The sequence below is a fragment of the Tribolium madens genome, unplaced genomic scaffold, assembly GCF_015345945.1.
Source record: "Tribolium madens isolate multiple individuals breed KSU strain unplaced genomic scaffold, Tmad_KSU_1.1 Scaffold_71;HRSCAF=194;Tcas5.2_LG6, whole genome shotgun sequence".
NCBI classification, from domain to species: domain Eukaryota; kingdom Metazoa; phylum Arthropoda; class Insecta; order Coleoptera; family Tenebrionidae; genus Tribolium; species Tribolium madens.
Window position 1 is genome coordinate 1463990 of NW_025401041.1, and position 12611 is coordinate 1476600.

Here is a 12611-nt window from a genome sequence, read left to right on the forward strand (position 1 = left end):
AAAAGGAACAACTTTCGTTATTCCAACTTTTGTCAAAAGCACGTCATTTCTTAGTTAAAATTAAAAATAAATTGAGGCTGAAAATCCGTCCCCGCCTATGTCTTAATACGATGTTTACAATAAGAAAAAACTTTGGAACGTAAACAGCGTAAAGAAATTATTGCTACATTAGGGTAGATCAGTGTCCATGTTAGTGGGTCAATATTTGCTATTATAAAAAATTGCTCGAAATGTGGTCATTCGTTGGCAATGCACACTTCTTGTGCTCTTCGGACTAGAGTAGCTTGAGTTCGCACACACAGCCCTTCGAAGGTATAAAATTGAGCTGCGTACAGTAATTCACTAATTGTTTCATGTGAACCCCCAAAAAAACACACGTATTTAAATGACCGTGGTGGTCATTGGCGACCAATCCATCTCTAGGGAAAATGATTGTTCAATACATTGGTGACGACTTTGGCATAATCTGATGGAGCTCCACTTGTAAATACCGCATGTGTCGCCAAGGGCACGTCCTCCACCAAATCGGGCAACACATTTTCCAAAAAATCCAGATAAACGGCACTAGTTAAACGTTGAGGTAATATGTGGGGTCCAATTTAGTGATCTTCAATGATCTCTGCCCAAACATTTAGTGAAAATCGGTCTTGGAAGTATACACTAGTTAATTTGGCGTTTGAGTAGTTGGCCATAATGACTTGAATGACAATTTGATTTCAAATCGAAATGCACAATTCACCCGAAAGCGCATTAACGACTAACTAAACTGACACGTGTAAACAAGTGATAATTTTTTTGGATTAAAAGTTTCCTTTTTTCTGTATAAAAACTTTCACGGTCAACATTCAATGCAATTTATTTTCATTTATATTTTTACTTCCAACTAACAAGGACAGACACACTGAACGGCTCGTGAAAATCATAGGGGGGAAATTGAAAAAATAAAATTTGGATACGGAATTTGTTTGGTCTTCAATTCGACTTTTTATAACAAATTCTCTTAGGGCCAGTTTCATAATCAATTTAATGGAACTTTAACTTTTAAAAGTGACTTTAATTCATAAAATGCGTTTCATAATACACTTTAAAATTAAAAATTGGCTTAAAGTGACTTTAATTTTAAAGCCTGGAACATCTTCCTTTAATTCGTTAAAGTGGCTTTAACAAACGTCAAATTTGTCAGAGTTGTTGGAATCACAAAAAATGAAAGTGTTCAGTGATTCTTCTAGTTCATTTTCTTCTTCCGACGAAGAAGAATATGTACCGCGAAGACGAAAAATTTATAGAAAAAGAAAAAATTATTTTGAGATTTACGACGATGTAGATTTTTTTGACCGTTTTCGTTTAACCAAGCCCACCGTTTACGCTGTTTTGGAAAGGATTGAACCTCTGATAAGATTGCGTTCTAACAGGTAAAATACATACATAATTACAATAATAAAAAAAAATTGTTTCATACATATCTTTTTAGAGGAGGTAGCATTAAACCAACTATTCAGTTGTTACTTACTCTCAGGTTTTATGCAACGGGTAACTTATTAATAACAGTGGCAGATTTTATGGGTATTTCAAAATCATCTGCATCTCGCATCATTCGAAGGGTTTCCAATGCCATTGCTAGCCTTCGACCGATCTATATAAACATGTATCAAAACCGCGCAGAAATGGAACAAGCTGCAGAAGATTTTTATGAAATCGCAAGGTTTCCGAGAGTAATTGGAGCCATCGATGGTACCCTAATACGAATCGATTCTCCAGGAGGTGACGATGCTGAAATATTTAGAGGAAGAAAAGATTTTTTTGCCAWAAATGTTCAAGCTGTAAGTGATTCGAAACTAAAATTTAAAGACATTATTGCCAGATGGCCTGGATCAACTCATGATCAGACCATTTTCAATAACTCCAATTTAAAAAGAAATTTTGAAAATGGRAGATATGGTAGATATCTTTTGATTGGAGACAGTGGATATGCTCTAAKGCCATATTTAATYACCAAGTTAACAAATACACGAAACGAAGCAGAAGATTTGTATAATGAATCGATAATTCGTACTCGAAATGTGGTAGAACGTCTGTTTGGTGTATGGAAAAAACGTTTTCCCATATTAAAGTTTGGAATGCGTTTAAAATTAGAAACTATTATGACAATTATTGTAGCGACGGCAGTTTTGCAAAATATTGCAGTGGAAATGAATGACTGGTTTCCTGATCAATGGTTTAATGACATTGTGGAAGATGATGACGATTTAGATCATCCAGATGGCAATCCAATTGAGAATCGTGGACAACACGTTCGTCAACTATTAATTGCAGAACATTTTGCTCGACTTTAGAAGTAAAACATAATGCAAATCAAAAATTTTAATAACATTTTAAAACACATTGTGTTGTAGTTGTTGTAGATAAAAATGAGATTCTTGTTACAAAAACTTTAAAGAAAAAGGATGTATATACAGAAAAAAGTTATTTAGCAAAAGATACAAGTGGGTATTATAATGATTGGCAATAAATTTTGTGTAATTTATTGAAATGAGCTCAAAGTTGATGCATTTTATAATTTTTTTTTCAGCTTTAGTTTCAAAATTGTTACTTTTTCAACTCGTTCCTCAAAAACGATGCACAAGACACTAAGTTAATTGCGTTCTTTCCAAGGTTCTTTCTCATCCACGTTTATTTTGTATTTTTGTCAATTTCTTGCTAAAAATTGAGAATGTTTAGCAAACCTGCATTACAAATTGCGTCTACATTTTAACGGGCCCTTTTTCTAACTTCTTGCTTGCGAACTATTCGTTTCCAAATTTCGAGAAACTGTTAGCGGTACCGAATTTGTTCCTTTTTTGGTGTTTCGTCTCTAAATTTTCTTAGACGATTTTTTGTGTTGACGTTTAATGACATTGTTTTCAAATTAATTCAAAAAACCAGAACTGCCAACTTTCTTAATTAAAATTACCATGAATGAATTTACTAGTGATGCCAACGTTAAGACTGTTTGGCATTTCCATTAAAAAAAAAAACAGACTTTAACGCAAGCGCACGCAAACATAAAAAAAGTTCTACCAACTTTACTTAAAGGCACTTTAACTAAAGATGATGTATTTTTCTATTATGAAACGCAATAACTTTAAAGTCGCTTTAAAGAAACTTTAATTTTTAAATATCCTTTAACTAAAGGGACTTTAAAGGAAGTATTATGAAACTGGTCCTTAGTGGTTAAAATATTTGCTCGTAATCCACAAACACTCTGTATAGTAATCAGAAATCGATGATTGTATTTATTACATACAGGTGCGCCAGAACTCGCGCCCCAGAGAAAAATGTCAAATGCCGGCGGCAATAGGTTGCCAAAAAGTGGAGCCGAAGAAGTAATTTTTGCTTGCATAAGAAAGTTATTCGACACTTAAATCCACCAATCCCAGAAGGGCACCTCAAGGCGTGATTGAAAAATTATATCGGTTGCTAGGTTACGAAAATAATACCAATTTGGCCAGAATTTTAAAAAATAGCTGGTCTACTGTAATTTTGCGTTTGACATTTATCGTGATGTGGGTGACATAACTTGTTAGTTTCCAGTATTTTTCTCGCTGAAGAGATTGTACACGAGTATAATGAGACAGAATCGTTATATTATTATCAACAATTATCAAAAATTATTTTGAAACATTCGAGAAACTCCTGATGAACCGACTTCTCTAAAACTTCTTCACAGGTATTGTTCCTTCTCAACTTTTTCTTCGATCTGATACAGATTAACAAACCGATAAATGAATTTTAGAGCTTGAAAACTTGTGCATTATCCTTATGAAACAAAGAAGCAAGTGAGTGTGAGAGACCAGAAAAACATGTAGTTTGTGCTTTATTGTCAGGTTGACTGACATTCAAATACGTATTATCAAATTTAATCAAATTCGAACATTCCAGCAGTAAGTGCGTTTAATAAAATAAAAATTATATCTCTGATATAAGAAGGTATGTCTCAAAGACGTGTCCCTATACTTTTGGGCATACCAAAGACTACCATTTCAAAGGACAAAGGTAAAAAGTAGCAAAAATTATCGAGCCTTCTGTCAACATGACAAACGTTAATCAAATTCTGAAACAAGGTTAGGAAAACCTAATGACTAATTTACACTTTTAATCTGTCAAGGAAATTGGGTGGACGAAATTCACTGTCCACCACTGTATATTACACGAACACCAGTCGCTATTCTGACTCTCACTGTTACCAACTTACACTAAGTAAAGTTACTATTTACAATATTGTTAGAAATGGGAAACTGTTTTTTTAAATTATTTTTAGTTATTGAGGGTTTGTTTGTTCCCTGGTTTATTATTAATAAAATTTGTTATTATTTATGGTAGGAGTGGGTAATCCACAATTATTGAATAATTTCAAAAATTCTAGAAGCGAATTTTGTTTTTAGCCCCGAGCACTTGGGTTTTAAAAAAACACAGAATTCGGAAACGGACTTTATTACCAAGAAGAACTATACATTAAGAATGTCGTATAATGAAAGACGAATTTGTTTACAAACTATTGTTATTTATAATATAAAAATGATAAGCTAAGCAACTATGATACAAAGAGGTGGTCCATAACTCCTCCGCCCTTAGAGTTGAATTCGGGGGTCGACTATAGGTTACGGGACGGAATTTGACGTTTTCTATATTCGGATTTTGATTTATCTTCGTTTTCTTCTACTTTCGACATGATTTTTGTGAATTGGTACCCTTGTCTAACTATTACAACATATAAAATAAAAATGATTAAAAATATAAGGATTAAATATAATATTATGGTCCAAACGCTGAACCGGTCGTTCTTCGGGTATTTGGTCAATTTTGGGTTTCATGACGTTGATGGACGCCTGTATTCGTCTTAAATCATCGAGGTTGATGGTGTCGAGTTTCAGGGGATCAAATTTGTAATATGTTCGTGAAGTGGTTAATTCTTCGAGTTCCAGCGGTGGTAGTTCGATATTTTGGTAATAATTTCGTGGGTTATTCAGTTGGTTGGTCTTGATAAGGACGCTGTTTATTTGAATTTCACATGAGCAATCGAGTTCAAGCAAGAAACTTCCGTGAAGAGAGATGTTGTCTTCATTTTGATCGCACCTTCGGATAGCCACTGTTTTATTGGGTAGGATAAGGATCCACTTGCTATTTTCGAGTTCTTGGATTTTTGGGCTTCGTACATGGACTGGCATTTGTTGACAATTGTGTGTCTGACTTGAAAACTATAATAATTGAAGTTCGCAAGGGGCATCTTCTTCTGTAATTCTGACTGTGGTTATTGATTGACAATTTCTTGGCATCTACTATCTGTTAATGCATAATTCCACTCATTGAGAAGTAAAAATTGACAGTTAGAATTTTTTCCCCCTCAACTAAATGAAACACACGAATAAAAGCACATTATCAGTTGTAAGGTCAAAAGGTAAACGATTTTGAGTTAATTTTATTTATTGAATTTCGGGTTAAAGTTCTGCGGGTTCAACGATGGAATTATGAAAAGTATTCAACAATTTCGATTTTTTGAAGAATATCATAAATTAATTGATAAGCTGTGGTAATCTGGGAAAGTATCATTTCTATTGTAAAACTAGCATGGGTGTCAAGGTTAGTCAGTTGTGATTGTTTTAGGATTACTTCGAATTGCAGAATCCTGGATTCCAAAATTAATTTGTTATGTCTAATTGTGTCAATTGATTTATTAAAATTTTGTATTGATTTTTCTAGGATGGTGATTTGTTCTTTCAACAATATTTTAACTCGTACTTGATTTTTTGAAAGGATTTCAATGGCTCTATCATATTGTTCGGCATCGTTTTGATCTAAATTTCCTGTAATTGATTTTATGATTGATCCTAATCCGTCGATGAGACCTCGTTTTTGTCTTTTGCTAATTATCGGATTTAATTGAGTGTCGCGTATCGGATTCCGGGAAGCAGAAATTGTAGTTCAAATTCTATTTACAAGTTTAATTTAGATGACAAGTCCGGGTGATCGTTAGATTCGAAACTGTCGAAACTATTTACAATATTTACAAATATTTCCTCTGCAATCACAGAGGGTGGTAGGGGATGGGTACTCGCAGGTACTCGTCTCTACATTGAGTAAGTAAAGTTGATTTTTAAATCGAAAGTTTCGATTAAACGATAGGAGTTGTAAAATTCTGTAGTTCCTTGTGTAATATTTTTAAAAATATTTTTGAGTCTTAAAAATTTTGATTGTAATGTATGAAATTGGTCAATGATGTTTGAAATGTCAAAAATTTGGGTAAAAGACCATTTATCTATTCGATTTTGGGCATTACCAATTTTAAGAGGAAGGAGACCTGGATTTTCATTTAGTTTGTGGAACTTTGGGAGGTTATACTCTGCGGTGACGCAGGATAAGAATCTGGAACAAAGACAGGTTTTCGTAGTTCTTTGATATGGATAATTTCTTTTTTATTTTTGTTATATTTGTCAGTAATTTCGACACGATTTCTTTCAAATATTTCAGTAATTTCAAAAGGGCCTAAAAATGTATTGATCTTTTTGTTTCGCGTTGTCTTTTGATTTTGTTAATAAACGGTTTGACCTAAATGGAATTCGTTACTCGTTTCACCATTAAAATTTCGTTTTGTTGTTATTTTAACTTTTTGATTTTCGAGATTGTCGTTAACCTTGTTGTAAACGTGTTTTAATTTGTCGCGATGATTTTGAGCATATTCGGAATAAAAGGCTGTTTGAAAAAATATTTCATTAGGATTTCGAGAATGTGTGTGACCAAAAGTTAATTCAAAAGGAGTGTAATTTGTTGAGCTGTGGATCGAGTTGTTGTAACCAATTATTGCATAGTCCATTAAATTATTATTTTCGCGAGGGTAGGTACAGTTCTATTCACAAAAAAAGCGTACATGTAGTGTGCACAATTTTGGCTAGATTGTCATATTGTAAACTTATCTTTAAATTGTCGTTACTTAGTAACCTGTAGCTAAATTCTTGCTGACAGCTGAATTTTATCGATGCATTTTTTAGAGATTTTGTGTGTAACTTTTTTGCCTTATTTATTAGACAACCATTACCAATTACTGCAAACACAACTCGCAAACATTTATTGATAAATTAATACAAAAATAAAAGGCAACTCTCAACAACTTAGCAACAATTTAAATAAATGTAACATGCTATTCTAATATTTGGTCATCGCGCCGTTTTTTGCGATAACTTAATTTAATCGACGAGGCATTGAATGTACAAACAAGTGCCTGGGCAAAAGTTTCATCGTCTGCTAAACTTTCCCAAGTATTTTCAACAACTTCCCATAGCTCATCTGCAGTACGAGGCCTGACATTCAACTTGCACAATTCTTTTGTCATACGGCCCCAAACGTTTTCAATGCAATTGAGATCGGGACTTCTGGCAGGTGATGGTAGCCTTTCTATATTATTATTTCTTAGCCATTGGGTAACTGCGTGGGTTGTATGCACAGGACAATTGTCCTGCTGATAGATAAAATTATTATCGGGATATATCTGGCGGACCGAAGGCAACATTACATGTTCAAGTAAATTTAGGTAATTTTGAGCGTTGAATCTATTCTCTATGCGCCAACATGTTCCTAGACCGTGATAACTAATCCATGCCCATGTATTAATTGAAAATCTTCCACTTCTTTCAAATGCTTTGATATAGTTTTCATCAAATTTAGTTCCGCGTGGTCTGTAAACACGAACCTGCCCGTCATTAGTATTTTGGAACATTTTTTCGTCACTGAAGACCACATTTTCCCAAAATTCTACCTCTTGATGAGTATAATTTAAAGCAAACAGCAGTCGAGATTGTTTATTTTGTTCGGTAAGTTTTATCTTTTTGGCAGCCACATAGTTACTGATTTCTGATTTTTTTTACTCGTCGACATAGCGTAGGTTGTGATCCCGGAAAATTTGTGTTAACAATGGCATCTTTGGCTGTATGAAACGGATTTTCCCGTAAATAATTTATGAGCTGAGCGTCTTCAACATCGGTAGAAATCTTTTGGCGACCAGAACCTGCTTTCCTTTGTACAGTGCCCTCCAGTTCCCACCTCTTTTTCATTTTTAAAACAGTGCTTTTGTTTAAATGAAATGCTTCAGCCGCTGCCCTTATAGACCACCCTCCATCTAACTTTGTAATAATCCGCGCTCTTGTTACTGGTGATGTTTGTCGCGGCATAATTAAATTATAAAAATCAATTTTCAGATACTTGACAGATACTTGACTTGACGTCTCTTTGGACACGATTAATGTCAGTAAAACGTTTCTTTGGAAACGATTAATTAATTATCCCCTTTACAATAGCCCTCAATACGTGTACGCTTTTTTTTGAATAGAAGTGTACATTTCCTGAAGGAATCGAAGATGTTTAATAATTGTCGAATGAAATCTCTCTACTATGCTGTTTGATTCATGATGTGCTGCTGTAGTAAAGTGAATTTTTATTTTATTTCATTATTAAATTCAGTTCCTTGATCTATGATTAATTTTTCGGGTATGCCAAAAGCTGTTTTTCGTTAAAATGTTTTAAATAAATTTGATTGAAATTTTTGATAAGTGATTCTTCATGAATGCAAATGCAATAGGTTTTGTTTAAAATGGTAGTCTTTTGAAATAAATAAAATAAAATTTTCAGTTTTAATTTCCGGGATTTTTACTGTTATTATTTTATAGAGTTCATAATTTTGCTGAGTCACGTCTAATTTTGAATAGGGATGTGGATAAACTAAAATTTGGTTAACTTTATTATTAATCAAGTAGTCTAAAATTTTTATTCCATTATTAGTTATTTCGTTTGCATTCGAATGTTGAGTATCTGAGTATTGATTATTTGATGGTAAACGAGAGAAATGTGTCTTGTCAGGTGGTTTTATTTGTACGTCGGATAAAGTTTTAAATTTTGAGGATTCACGTTTAGGAGAATCGGGTTTTCTTGATAGTCCTAGAATTGGGCTGTTAAGATTATTTTGAGTTGGAACTTGTATTTCAGATAAGAATTTTATGATTTCTAAAAATTCTTCAGTGGGTTCTTCATTGCTTTGTAATGTAGCATTAATATCTAAAATATCACGATTTATGTCGCCGGGATTCTTTCTTAATCATTGATTCATTTTCTAATAGGGCATTGATTTGGATTCGAGAAAGGGTGTCTGCATTAGTATTTAATTTTCTTTTTTATATACAATATCATAATCGAATTCTTCCAATTTGAGTCTCCATCTAATTAATTTTGAATTGGGTTCGCATATTTTAAAGAGCCAAATTAAAGGTCTATGATCGGTATAAATAGTGAATTTTCGTCCAAAAAGGTGAGGTTTGAAATATTTACATGCTCATACGCTCTTAACGCTACATTGGATGCGTCTGTGGTTAAAATAAATGGTTTTGTAAAGTCTGGATATTGTAAAATCGGAGAATTCATCAAAAGATTTTTACAAGTTTTACAAGGCATTTATGAAATTCTAACGGTTGCGTTTTTCTTTAAACGTTTGGTATTTTTTGCAAAGTCTTTAATAAATTTTCCATAATAACCGACAAATACTAAAAAACTTTTAATTTCTTTTTGAGTTTTAGGTAATGTGAAATTTTGAATAGCTTTGATTTTATCAGGATTAGGTTTTACTCCAGAAGGGGTAATTGATTGTCGGAGTCTTTCAAAAACTGATTTTAAACCTTCGATATATTCTTGCACATGTGCTGTAAATTACTATATCATCAAGGTAAACTAAAAAATTTCATTTTGAAGGCCCCGAAGGATATTGTCCATTACTCGATGGAATGTTGACGGTCCATTTTTAAGTCCAAAAGGCATTCTTTTAAATTCATAATGACCATTTTCTGTGCTGAAGGCTGTTTTTTGAGGATCATTTGGATGCATTTCTATTTGATGAAAACTGTTTGCTAAGTCAAGGGTTGTAAAATATTGTCCTTTTCCTAATTTATCTAAAATATCTGTAATGTTTGGTAACGAGTATCTGTCGTCAATGGTTTGTTCATTTAACTTCCGATAATTAATAACTATTTTCGTTTTCCTGAAGCGTCTAACTTTTTTGGTACAATCCAGATGGGACTTGACCATGGAGATGTTGAATTTTGAATAATACCTTAGTCTAACATTTTTTGAATTTAGGTTTTAACTTCGGTTCTATGAATTTGAGGGTAACGATATGTTTTTGTCTAAATTGGGGTTTATTCTTTTAATTTAATTTCATGTTGAATTTCGTTAGTAAAAGTTAATGGAATTTTATCAAAATAAAAAATGTCACGGTATTCAAAGCAAATGGCTTTTTTTCTTCTACATTACAATGATCTATGCATGTTTGATTTTAAAAGATTGTCAAATTTTATGTGTGTGTCGTTATTGATAAAGTCGGTACTATTATTTTTTCAATAAAATTTACTTCAGTGGTATTTATATCTTTAATTTCGAGGGGTTCATGAAATATTAATTTTACTACATTTGTACCGGTGTTGATTACTGTTGTCATGCAAAAAAGTCTTGAATTCGAACAACTGCACGGGGTGATTCTACATTTTTGGAAAATTTTGTATAATTCGAAAGTCCATAGCCTTTGTTTTGTGTAACTGGAAGGTAAACTACAGATTGTGCGCGACGTTTTATGTAAACTATGTAATTTTTATTTGTTAATTATTCTTTAAATCTGGTTAATTCTTCAATTTCAAAAATAAAGGAAATTCTAACGCGAGGGGTAATTATTTGGTTTCTTCTAATGTCTACTGATGCTTCAACTTGTCTTAAAAAGTCGATACCAATTAATTCGTCGTATTTATCACTAACTTTAAGTAAGTAAAATTTATGAAATTCTGAGACTTTAAACATTTCAAATATTGGGGTTCAACTGCTTAATTATGGGTAGTGTTCATGTAGCCCAGTCAAATTAGACAAAAATAGGGCGATCGGTGGAAAAAAATCCTAGAGAGTTGAATTTTTGTTTAAACGCTTTCTTTATTCTTGGGTAGACATATATCATAAATCCCTTAAGATGTTTTTTTTTGTTTTTTTGCTTATATCTCGGAAACTATTACTCCTAACGGTTTTTGTCTGCTTATCAAAATTAAGGCCTACAAAATTTCCTACAAAAATAATCCTTTGCATTTTTGTTGTAGGACTAACTGTAAGCGAGTTATAGGGCTGACAGAAAACATCATTTAAAAAAATGTGCTTTACCCGCATTTAAAACAGAAAGCAAATTGAATTTATTGGGTGCAACACTTCATTAGAGAGTCTATGAAGTCTTCCGAGTCTTGAGTCATTGAAAACCGAATTACAGTCTTGTTCAGTACAATATTAATAAGTAGATGATTTAATATCGATGATTTAAATAAAGCTTACAGTAAATTGAATGTATTGGATCTAACAGTTTATTAGAGGGTGCCACGAGGGTCTATCAAGTCTTCCGAATCATAGTTCAGGTCATAGTTCAGCATATAGAACTAGCATTTGCCTGCGACTTTGTCCTCGTGTATTTCTGATATAAAATGGGAAAAAGCCCGTTTACAAAACCATTCCATAGGCTTAGGTACTCTATAAAGCTAGATAATTACCTATGTTATGTATAGGACTCAGTTATAGTATAGTTTCGTTCTTCGCATGGGCTATGTTTATGGATAAATATTAAATGCTGATTTTCATAAAGTGTCGTCAGTGTACTTCTTTCTGCACTCTCAAAATTCGAAATTTCATGTTTCTAATTTTGGTTTTAAGCGTTTAAACTCTACTTTATTTTATTAAAATTTGAAAAGTGCACTTCTACACTCTCTAAGGATCATATTTTCTAAATTTAATGTTTTTATATCCCTTTAAATGTGTACACCGCTTTATTCCCTTAAAAACTAATTTTCGAAAAATCTGATTTTAGTGCCCCTTTACATCTCTCAAGAATTTTATGTTTATATCTTTGTTTAAACATTTACACCCCATTTAACCCCCTTACAGATTGATTCCCTCTTTCATCCAAAATTTTTATTTATATCTCCGTTTAAATGTTTACACCCGAGTCATCTTTCAGGCAGACCAGCTTAGTTGAGGAACGCTCTACACATATAAATACTTACCATATACTAATGAAATGTATTTCAAAGGATTTTCAATGCAATTTTATGTGGACTCCAAACTTCTGAAGCGTACGGTTAGTCCTACGACAAAAATGAATAGGACCATTTTTGTAGGAAATTTTGATGCAGAAATAAACATATGCAGAAAATTCTTCATAAATTACATAAACGATGAGTTTGTATTTATAGACCCTCGTGACTCCCCCTTCCTTTAATGAAGTATTGGACGCAGTAAATTCAAATTATTGTCAGTTTTTTTTTTAATTACAAGACTAATTCTGTTTTAAATGCAGATAAGGCACATTTGTTTAAATGATGTTTTCTTTTCTGCCCTATAACTCGCTTACGGTTAGTCTTACAACAAAAATGCAAAGAACCATTTTTGTAGGAAATTTTGTAAGCTTTAATTTTGATGAGAAAATAAAAACCTATAGGAATGATAATTTCTGCCCTATAACTCGCTTACGGTTAGTCTTACAATAAAAATGCAAAAAACCATTTTTGTAAGAAATTTTG

General features: G+C 32.7%; 1 protein-coding gene across 1 annotated transcript; it reads left to right on the plus strand.

Moving 5' to 3' along the window:
- The first annotated feature begins 469 nt into the window (after positions 1–469).
- Positions 470–2333, plus strand: LOC123009111 (putative nuclease HARBI1). Its single transcript, XM_044405233.1, has 2 exons — positions 470–483; positions 1472–2333. Exons 1-2 carry the CDS (start codon positions 470–472, stop codon positions 2331–2333), a joined length of 876 nt encoding a protein of 291 aa, XP_044261168.1.
- The last annotated feature ends 10278 nt before the right edge of the window (positions 2334–12611 follow it).